The sequence below is a fragment of the Scylla paramamosain genome, chromosome 6, assembly GCF_035594125.1.
Source record: "Scylla paramamosain isolate STU-SP2022 chromosome 6, ASM3559412v1, whole genome shotgun sequence".
In the NCBI taxonomy this organism is placed as follows: domain Eukaryota; kingdom Metazoa; phylum Arthropoda; class Malacostraca; order Decapoda; family Portunidae; genus Scylla; species Scylla paramamosain.
The window spans coordinates 26,138,219-26,149,496 of NC_087156.1; the positions used below are offsets into that span (position 1 = coordinate 26,138,219).

An 11,278-nucleotide genomic window follows, 5' to 3' on the forward strand; every position below is an offset into this window, starting at 1 on the left:
CCTCGAGCTGAGTCTTGTCTGAGGAGGCCAAGTGGATGTCACTTGTTGGCTTTGTCAAGGGTCTCAGAGTCCTTGGAAGCTGAGTGAAGGAGTGGTTAGATATCTGGTTATTTTTATTGTGTTCCTTGTGGGACCTCATACTGTGAAGGGGAAATTTAATTATAGTAGGCAAAGCTTGAGATGTAGAGTTGTGTGTGTCATGTGTTAGGAAGGAAGATGTGTTAAATTCTTGTGTCAAATTTAAGGCAGGTGGATGGTGAGAAGCATGGCGCTTGACACTCTGGAGGCTCCATAGGACATTAGGCCCATGGTGGCTCCCAGAGTCTGGTCCTCCTGGGGAACCCGTATTGAGGCTTAGTAAGGAGGGTTCAGTCAAGACTTCCCCACTGTTTTTGTCTTGTGTTGGTTGAGCTTGCTCATAGTACACATCAATTCTCCCTTGTCGGGTTGTTAGGGGTCTAAAAGTTGTTGGATGAACATTCTGGAGAAAGTTAGTTCTTTCTTTTGATGTGGTTGTTATTGGTCTGGATGTTATAGGAAAGAGATTCTGGTTAAAGGGTATTCTTCTGTGAGTAGTTGTTAAGAGTGTGGGTGTTGTAGGGAAGACACCTGCTGAAAAGTCAATTCTACCTCTTGGAGTTTTTGGAGTTGTCAGAAAACTATTTATGGAAAAATTGCTATACCTCCATCCATTCTCGAAAATAGTGGCAGGTGTGTTAATCTCACTGTCAATTCTGTTTCTTTTCACTTTCACGTCAGAACTGAACACCTCCTGAAGGAACTCTTGTCTACTGTCCCTGTATGTCCCAGCATGCTCCTCACTACCATTGCCACCATTATCGTGCCGACTTCTATTCAAGTCATTAGTGAGGATACTTAAAAGGGTTGCATCTGATATTGTGGACTCCTTTGAGTTGTCAGGCAAAACAGAAACTGAACCAGGGTTAGACTGAAGACAAGGAGAGCCGAGGTTAGTTCTAATGAAAGCTGCAGGAAGAGAGCATGGATAGGAAGAATCTAGAGAAGGACTGATGACCGTCGTGGGTGGATTGTAGGAGAAGAATGGGGGTCGTGTGGGATTTTCAAAAGTAGAGTAGGGGGTGTCTTTGAATGTAGGCACGTTTCCATAGGAGCTTGGGGTAGGGGGTGGATCATATATATTGGCAGGTAATAAAGGAGGATAGATTGGTAGCGGTCCAAGTGTAGAACTATAAGGAGTGATGGTGAGGGGTGTGTGCTGGAGGCCAGAACCTCCATGATGTTGTACACAAGGTGTTCCATAGTGTTCAAAAGAGTCAGATGAATGTGTTGAAGGTTGGACGGTCAAGTGACAGGGGATAGGGGTAGGGAATGAAGTAGAGAGCCAATCAGGAGTGGATGTGGGGACATACACACCACTACCCCCTGACCGATGGCCACTTGGCAAGGGCCGGGGGGCGGTGTAGGTCGTGGATGGGGGCCGGGGGATAAGTAGCTTGTTGGGCACCAATGGTACAGACAGAGGTACTGGAATAGGTCGATTCCCATAAGGCTGTGATTTAGTGTGGTGGTGACCTATGGAGCTGCCACTGCTGTGTGAAGGACCATAGGTCGCACCTGTGGGAGAGGGAGCACCGTAGCTTGAAGAAGGGGTGTGGACTGGTGGAGCGCCATATCCAGTACCAGAGATGACAATGTCGTCAGGCTTGGGGGCACCATATGTTGTGAGACCACCACCACCATGACCTCCACCACCATGACCTCCACCACCATGGTGAGCCTTAGGTGGTGGGCCATAGCTGGTTGGGGGAGGACCATAGCTGGTTGGGGGAGGACCATAGCTGGTTGGTGGAGGGCCATAATTGGTTGGGGGAGGGCCATAGCTGGCAGGAGGAGGACCATAGCTGGCAGGAGGAGGGCCATAACTAGCAGGGGGAGGACCATAGCTGGGAGAGGGAGCATGGCCATAGGTGGGAGCAGCAGGAACATAAACTGAAATAAAGAAAAGCAAGCGTCAGAAACTCATCATAAAGTTCTTACATTCATGTTTCACTCATCAAAATGATAAAACACTGGCACAAGTAGGATGAACTTACAGTAGTAGTAGTCCTCGTCATCACCACCTTTGCCTCCCTTGGTAAACTTGGAAAACTTGCTTCCCAGGTCATACAGGCCGCCCTTGATAGCTCCATTCATCTTGTCAAAACCTGCCTTCATGCCCTTGATGGCATAGTCTCCAGCATCGAAGGCATCCTTCATACCTTTGACAGCATAATCGCCGGCTTTGGAGAGAGTATCTTTCATGCCCTTCAGAGCATAATCTCCAGCTTTGGAGATGGCTCCCTTCATACCCTTGATAGCATTATCACCAGCCTTGAAGAGGGAGCTCATACTGAATCCACCTTTGCCCTGAAAAAAAAAAAAAAATAGAATGCAATCTGAGTAGTTTAAATTCATAAATGTTACTTGTTTTCTTCTTTACCACCGACTTTATTTTGTGTATGAAAAATGGGGAGGAAAGCATTTTACGAATTTCTTAATACCACAAATTATATGAGGCATCTTTTCAACTATTCTTTGAGTGAAAGCAACAAACAATGTTGTTCGCGGCTTGAAGAACAAAGCCGGTCACTTAGTCACCGAGATAACTTGAAGCGTTAACCATATGTTTGTGGAGGAGGAAGAAAGGGCGAGACCTAACGCACCTTGCCTTTGCCCTTTCCTTGGTTTGGCCTGGACACGTAGTAGTACAATTGTGGAGGATGACCGTAGTTAATCGGTGGCGGCCCGTAGGAGTGGGAGGGTGCCTTGGGTGGAGGACCATATGCCGTGGGCGGTGGTCCATAAGAGGGGGAGGGTGCCTTTGGGGGAGGTCCATATGAAGGGGAAGGTGGTGGTCCGTAAGAAGTAGGAGGAGGAGCGCCGTAGGAAGAGGAGATGCCACCTCCATGTCCGCCTCCATGTCCGCCACCGAATCCGTGTCCACCTCCATGTCCACCTTTGCCGATGCCGACGTCAGCCAACACCAGGCCGCTCGTGGCCACGAGAAGCATGAGATACATCTGTAGGAAGACAAGCGGCGTTAACCCGTAGCATGTGGTGTGGTGTGAGGAAGTAAAGCGAATCAAAAACAGACTGTAGAGGAGAAATCATATATATATATATATATATATATATATATATATATATATATATATATATATATATATATATATATATATATATATATATATATATATATATATATACATATATGATGGTGGGACTTGATGTCCGGCACGTTTCCTTTTACCCTTCCCTCCTCTTCCTTCTGCTGTTGCTGCTGCTGCTACTGTTCTCCCCGCCGCATACCCGTTCTACTCATCGGGTATGCAGAGGCTGTCACTCATCACTTTCTAGTTTCTCTTGGAATGTAGGCTTGGACCCTTTTTCATAATTAACTTTGCGCAATGGAATCATACCTATGCACCGAAAGCTGCCTAAAAAAAAAAAAAAAAAAAAAAACTGCTCAGTTATATCTGGATGTTTAATTTATAGTGCTCTCTCTCTCTCTCTCTCTCTCTCTCTCTCTCTCTCTCTCTCTCTCTCTCTCTCTCTCTCTCTCTCTCTCTCTCTCTCTCTCAGAAAAAAAGAAAAGAAAAGAGGAAAGAAAAGTACTTATAAAAAAAATATAAAGTTCTGCAGCTTATGATAATACCATACGGATGGCGAATGCTGGTTATAGACAGTCTAAAACATCTACTTGGGCACTTACATGTTTTCGTCTTCCACTACTGCTTTTTGACTTCAGATGGCGCTACCACCATCATCACCAACACCATGTTAATCAAACGAACCTCCTTTCTTTATGAAACATTTCTTTCAACCTTTTCAGTGGTAATCACTATTAATCTCTAGGTTATTTGTTTATTTATTTATTCATTCATTCATGAAGTCCATAAGATATATCACAAACACTTTGTTTTCAACCCTTCTTTCGTTGCTTTAGGTCTATCGGACTCTATCCAGATGGGTGTTGTTTGAAGGGTAAAGGATAGGATGCTAGTATTAATGGTAGTACTCGCTCAAGGATCTGCGTTACGTGCTTCTTTGCAGTTTGCTGCGCCTTCCTCCTGGCCGTTCCCAGGAGCACCGTACTCACAGGTGGTACTAGATAATGAAGTGGCAATGAGAGAGAGAGAGAGAGAGAGAGAGAGAGAGAGAGAGAGAGAGAGAGAGAGAGAGAGAGAGAGAGAGAGAGAGAGAATATACTGTATGTTGTTTTTCTTTTATTTCAAGATGATCTTTCCATCAATTTATGGCAATAATATCGATTTCTTTCCAACCAAATCAAAATACAGCATATTCATGCCTCGTTTCAGCTGCTTGAGTGCGAAGACTAACTTTCAGAGATATGCCGTCATCTGCATTCAAAAGTCTGAAAGTGTCCATCTACTACGTACAAGTAACTGTACTATCTTCCACCATGGTGTGTGTGTGGATATATATATATATATATATATATATATATATATATATATATATATATATATATATATATATATATATATATATATATATATATATATATATATATATATATATATATATATATATATATATATATATATATATATATATATATATATATATATATATATATATATATATATATATATATATATATATATAAAGAAAAAAAAAACATGGAAAGTACTGAGGAAGGTTGAGCAAAGCATTTATCTTGGAGTGAAATCATGGAAGATGATAATGAATGATGAATGATAATGATGAATAATAATGATCATGATATTACGGGTACTTTGGGTTTATTAGGACACCGGTACATTAAATTAGGATATCCGGGTACACAGATGATGGTGATGATGGTGGCGATAAGGGAGTATGATGATAAAAGCGATGCGTGTTGATAGCTGTGGCGGTGGTGAAGGTGGTGGTGGTGATAAACGGCGGTAATGGTAGCGCTGGCGTTGGTGGAGGAAAGAGGGGAGCGGAGAAAGGGAAATGGCGTTTGGAGTGAAAGTCAGCAAAGAAGAGAGGCAGTTATTCAGTAAGGTTGAGTTCGGCAGTAGTGTCGCACATAACCCATCTGAGGGGTCATGAGCTCTCTCTCTCTCTCTCTCTCTCTCTCTCTCTAAGTCAGAATTCCTTGTTTTATGCGTTGTATTCATGATGATTTTTACACACACACGCACACACACATACACACACACATACCACCACCATTATTTTTCCAGTACTACCGTTTTTCCACCTGGGTGTCGTATTGCCATTAAGCACCACTCAATCTCTCTCTCCTCCCCTCCCGTCACCCTGTAACCCTCACCACCAACACCTCGCCACCCAAGCTCTCTCCTTCACAGCCCCACACGCCTATCTAACTAAGCTTGCACTCCCTCTGTCTCGTCGTTCCCTCCGGCAATTCATAAACTTTCATTGCCTTCTCTTCTAGCCAGAGCAATAAGTGGTACTTTTCGTCATTTTGTACAGATTTGCTCTCTCGTTCACACGTGGATGACTCCCTGACTTCTAATACATTTCTCGCAGTAGCTGTCGAGTTATGAATGGAATTTCTTTATTGTTTACGTTCATGAGGAAGTTTGGAATTAAAGACACGTTCTCCTCTCAGTGAGCTTAGCTATCATAGAAAACGGTTTATTTGCTCTATATTGCTTGATTGTCATTATTATTATTATTATTTTTTGCATCCACCACATATTGCAGTAGTAATGATACGTTTTCTCTGTTCAGTTCAACGATGTATCCTACACAGTACTGTTATGTGTGTGTGTGTGTGTGTGTGTGTGTGTATATATATATATATATATATATATATATATATATATATATATATATATATATATATATATATATATATATATATATATATATATATATATATATATATATATATATATATATATATATATATATATAATCAAATACCAGATTTCTTCATTTGCCAGATGCTCTATAAGAGAAGAAACACACACACGCACACACACACAAACACACACATTCTCTCTCTCTCTCTCTCTCTCTCTCTCTCTCTCTCTCTCTCTCTCTCTCTCTCTCTCTCTCTCCAAGAGACGATGCGTGCACATCATCTGCCAGTTGGTGGATACTCACATATATGTTATTTTCGCCGGTCAGACTTTCCATGAATGAGATATTTTCTCCAAAAAACCGCAAGACTTTTCATACATATTATCCATCCACAGACAGCTGCTCACTTCACCGACAGATGTTTGCAGCATGAGAAATTTCCTCTTGACATATTATACCGACTTGACGCGTACGACGGGCATCGCTTTCTACTTATATGTTTTTATTCGTAGCAGGAGTCAAGCTTAGATCATATTTCCGCAATGAAAAAAAAAAAGAAAGAAAAATCTCCCCACCCCCCCAAAAAAAAAAAAAACTACTGTGCCCATTATGTCCGCATTTTCAAATTTTCTACACTAATTATGGATAGTTAAAAAAAAAAAGTAAGTTTAAGAAGAATAATAAACGCATACAGTTTTCTCCAACAGAGAGAACAGCTCAGGGTGGAGGTGGGGAAGTGGCAGAGTTCGGTCGTACAGAGGGGTAAACGCCTCATTGGGGTTAACGACAAAGTGGCAGTGAAAATTCTAGGTATGCCTTTTCACTGGCCTTGTGCCGCACGACTCAGCAGTAGAGGTGGCTGGCTCTCTCAATGGTTGTAAAGAGCTGGCGGTGTAATGACAGCAGGCATTGTGTGAAGGAAGTGAAAGGAGAGAGAGAGAGAGAGAGAGAGAGAGAGAGAGAGAGAGAGAGAGAGAGAGAGAGAGAGAGAGAGAGAATTTATGCACTACGTACGTATATATCAAAACAAACAAAAGAGAAGGTACAAGCGATTTTTAAAAGACAATGTAACCTATAAAGAAAAGAAAAAAAAAACACGCACCCAATTAAAAAGTAATGAATAGTCCAAAGGAGAAAACAAAAGAACAGAGAGAGAGAGAGAGAGAGAGAGAGAGAGAGAGAGAGAGAGAGAGAGAGAGAGAGAGAGAGAGAGAGAGAGCATGAAAAATAAAACAAAAATGAGTTGCCAGAAGAGAAAACGGTAGACATTCTTTCTTAAAAACAAAACGAATAGCCGCAAGGATCACTTAAAAAAAAAAAAAAAAAAGAGAGAAAAAACGAGTTATTTGGTATGCAACATGTGTAAATGCTTACGCCGTTCTCACTCATTAAACATGGGCAGGTGCGCATGTATGGGGTGAAGTGTGGAAGTACGTATAGCAGGTATGGGTGGAAGAAGAAAGGAAGGAAGGAAGGAAGGAAGGAAGAATCGTTGTATGTATGGATATGGTTAAGAGAGCTAGTGACTTCCAGGCATATCTATGTACATCTTATCTTATGTGTGTGTGTGTGTGTAACCAGAGTGATTCCGATGTCCATGTAACGGATCCGGATCAGGGCAAGACCGGGACGAATTAGGGAGATAAAAGAGAAAGAAAAGGAGGGAAAAAATACGTATAATATAAGCAAGATATTAAATATGTTTGTGTGTGTGTGTGTGTGTGTGTGTGTGTGTGTTGTGAGGGCTGGTATGCGGGGGTGATAAAGGTAGTGGTTGTGGTGGTGGCGGCGGTGGTGGTGGAGTTGAGGAGAGGGGTAGAAACGTGCGCTGGGAGGGTGATGTGTTGGGGAAAGTTGTAGAGAGAGAGAGAGAGAGAGAGAGAGAGAGAGAGAGAGAGAGAGAGAGAGAGAGGGAGAGAGAGAGAGAGAAAGTCTTGCCTCCGAAGTAACAGCAGTTAAACCTTCGCTTGTGTGTGTGTGTGTGTGTGTGTGTGTGTGTCGCCCTATGTCCGATCATGAACAGCTCTCTCTCTTTCTTTCTTTCTTTCTTTCTTTCTTTCTCTCTCTCTCTCTCTCTCTCTCTCTCTCTCTCTCTCTCTCTCTCTCTCTCTCTCTCTCTCAAACCACTGCTCATCCTTCTCCTTCTTCAGTTTATTTTAAATCACACACACACACACACACACAAACCAAATAATTAATCTATGAATCTTGTTTTTCTTTTTCGCTTTTCCTCTCTTCCGTTCACTCGACCTTCCGCTGCTCTCTCTCTCTCTCTCTCTCTCTCTCTCTCTCTCTCTCTCTCTCTCTCTCTCTCTCTCTCTCTCTCTCTCGCTTCGTTATTAAGCTTAAGGTAATGACAGGTAGAATTATGACAAACGATGTCAGTATTTCACATAAGAGAGAGAGAGAGAGAGAGAGAGAGAGAGAGAGAGAGAGAGAGAGAGAGAGAGAGAGAGAGAGAGAGAGAGATTTTTCAGACACTTTCTTTAATCTTATCTACACCGGATATCGAGAGGAAGTGAAACCAGCAGCTGGGTACGAATACAAACCTAATAATTTAACAATATACTAGCTGTGTGTGTGTGTGTGTGTGTGTGTGTGTGTGTGTTGAAGAGGAAATGTGTGCCACTCTTTTATAATTGAATCTTAACCATTGGCTCTCTCGTTTAGTCTAATTCAAAATGGTGGATATTTATTATATGCATTGAAACAAAGTCTTTTGTAAGCATGTAGTTATGATATTTTTCTTTGCGTGTTTCTAATGGATGAGTTTCTTTAAGATGATACATACGAGAACATAGCGATATTGTTCTTTCCACTAACCTTGAACAAAAAAATATCACTTCCTTATTTAGAGAAACGTGAAACAATTGATTTGACACTTTTGTTCAAGATAACGATTTTGCCTCTATCAAATATATCGAAATGGATCAGAACACGATGAAGTAAAATATTTTTCAATTTTTATTTAAGAGAACTTAGAAAAATGTAATAAAAAAAGTAAAATACAGTGGAGCAATTCAACCAATGTTTTGATTTACGGTGTTCCTTTGTTTTGTTTTTTACGATTTATCTACAAAAGAGAAAACCCGGTACTAGATGGGAAATCATTACCATCCACGAACCTGTCTAACTTGTCTGGCCGCCCATCACCACTCCCTGACCTGTTCTAGCACACAACTCTTCCTCCAGCCACTCAGCTCCCTTGCTACACCACCAAACACATAAATCCCTGTCTCTATATTTCAGTAGTCAATGGAGCGTTTGTTCAGATTCCAAACATTAGGCTGACTCGGCCCCTCTGCCCGTCTCTCAAACACGTGTCAGATGTATTAGCTTAAATTTTCTTATCACCACTTTATGATTTACTTATCATTATTACTACTATTTTAGTTTGATAACCTAATGGATAATTATTGCAAATAGCAGCTGCTTTGATGTGGAGACTGCTTACACACCAGACGCAGCAGTAACAGAAAGCGCAGATTTGAAACTAAGAGACATAGGCAAGCAGCGACTATCAAGTAAGGATCTGTTGCGCCACGGAAAAGACAAGTGATAGTTACTAAGTCTCAACTCGCAAGGTCGAACTTCACATGCTCTCTCTACGCTTTGCAGAAGAATCTCAGTATCACACCTCTTTTCTTTACCTTCCTTTTCCTCACGAATCTGTACGAATTTGAGTGAATTTCGTTCGTTAATTCAACGCTCATGTGCAGTTTAGATTACTTTCCGTGGGCAGGGCTCTGCACTCGTGTGGCCTGGTCCTTCGTAAGTATTTGTCAGGATATCAAGTGTTTCCTTCATTTTCTCACTGATGTCTCCCATGCCCTAAATCTCGAGAAAATTCGTCGACATATCTAAATCCACTGGTGTGTGTGTGTGTGTGTGTGTGTGTGTGTGTGTGTGTGTGTGTGTGTGCGCGCGCGCGAACTCCTATTTTGAGGACGAACTCTAAGACGAAAGCGGAGGAGGAAGAAGAGGAGTAGCAGGAGTAGAGTAACACCCCAGGTCAAGCCCACGCTAACCTACTTGTTTGCCTTACTGACTGACTAACCTAAACCCATGGTCCCGCTGCCTCTGCTGAGTGAATGACTCAACGGTATGCGAACTCGCTGTCACCTCGTGTGATGCGCTATTGTCTTCCTCCGTTTTCTCTTGTCGCTGTTACCAAGAGAGGCAAGACTTAACTGCATGGAAAACGGTATGTAATGGTGATGAGTCAGTGTGTCGGTGTGTGCGTGAGAAAGAGAGAGGAAAGGAAAGGAAAGGAAAGACAAGAAAGGAAAACTAAGAAAAAAGAAAAGAAAAAAAAAACGTGTTCATGTATGAAGAAAGAACCGGCTTTGACCTGACCTTCCTTCTCTCTCGTCTAGGTCAGTGGACGGAGAGGGAGGGAGGGAGGGAGGAAAGGAGGGAAAGATATTATAAAAAGCGGTGTGGGGAGAAAGAGAAAGACGAGTGGAATAACTGGTATGCTGAATATTATGTCAGATTTTTTGTTCTTCAAGCCAAGGTGACTGTCACGAGAGAGAGAGAGAGAGAGAGAGAGAGAGAGAGAGAGAGAGAGAGAGAGAGAGAGAGAGAGAGAGAGAGAGAGAGAGTAATTTAGATCTGTGATGGGACGCCGTGGGGTGTTCTGTTATAGTTTAATGCGATGGAGATGACGGTGTGATAAAATAGTTGTTAGTAGCCATTGCGATGACGGAGGGGGAGAAAGAGAGAAAGATAAATAAAAAAGGAAAGGAAGGAAGGAAGGAAGGAAGAGAACGAGCGAACGAACAAACAATGATTAACTTGCGTGCTTCCCCCCATCATAGTCTCCTCACATCTTTCCTTCCTCTCTCTCTCTCTCTCTCTCTCTCTCTCTCTCTCTCTCTCTCTTTGACCCTCCCTCGGGCACAGACCCCGCCACTTTCTCCTCCCCCGGTCGTGGCGTTCCTGCTGATGTATATGGAAGAGTCGATTGGGGCTAAATCCTGGTGGTTTCTTAGCGTTATTCTTTCCTCTTCTGATGTTTCTAGCCTGTAGCAGCGGACACCAGGGGCTCAGTAAGAGAGGGAGGCAACGGTGATAGGGTAATATGTGTGCATGTGGTTTTTCTTGACATAGCCGGGTTTAGGAGTTAGAGGAGTTAGCAGTACAGACTGGATATGAGATATACGCACCTACTACTACTACTACTACTACTACTACGACGACGACGACGACGACGATGACGACTACTACGACTACTGCTACTATTATTGTTACTTCTAATGCTACTACTCTTGTTCCATTCGCAATCGGCTCTCTCTCTCTCTCTCTCTCTCTCTCTCTCTCTCTCTCTCTCTCTCTCTCTCTCTCTCTCTCTCTCTCTCAGATCTGGCACCATGATATCAACTGAAAACCTGAAATGACGCAAAATAAAGAAAAGAAAAAAAATAAGTAAATAAATAAAGTAGATAAGAAATGGTAGTGATGGTGGTGGTGA

General features: G+C 42.3%; 1 protein-coding gene across 1 annotated transcript in view; it reads right to left on the reverse strand.

The window, feature by feature from the left end:
- LOC135101518 (pro-resilin-like) overlaps window positions 1-11,278 on the reverse strand; it is a 35,133-nt gene that overhangs the window by 4,511 nt on the left and 19,344 nt on the right. Inside the window, exons 2-4 of the mRNA XM_064005595.1 lie at window positions 2,685-3,041; window positions 2,076-2,388; window positions 1,597-1,971 (exon numbers count right to left, since the gene is read on the reverse strand). Of these exons, the coding sequence (XP_063861665.1) occupies window positions 1,597-1,971; window positions 2,076-2,388; window positions 2,685-3,041 (1,045 nt within the window). The remainder of the gene's footprint in view (window positions 1-1,596; window positions 1,972-2,075; window positions 2,389-2,684; window positions 3,042-11,278) is intronic.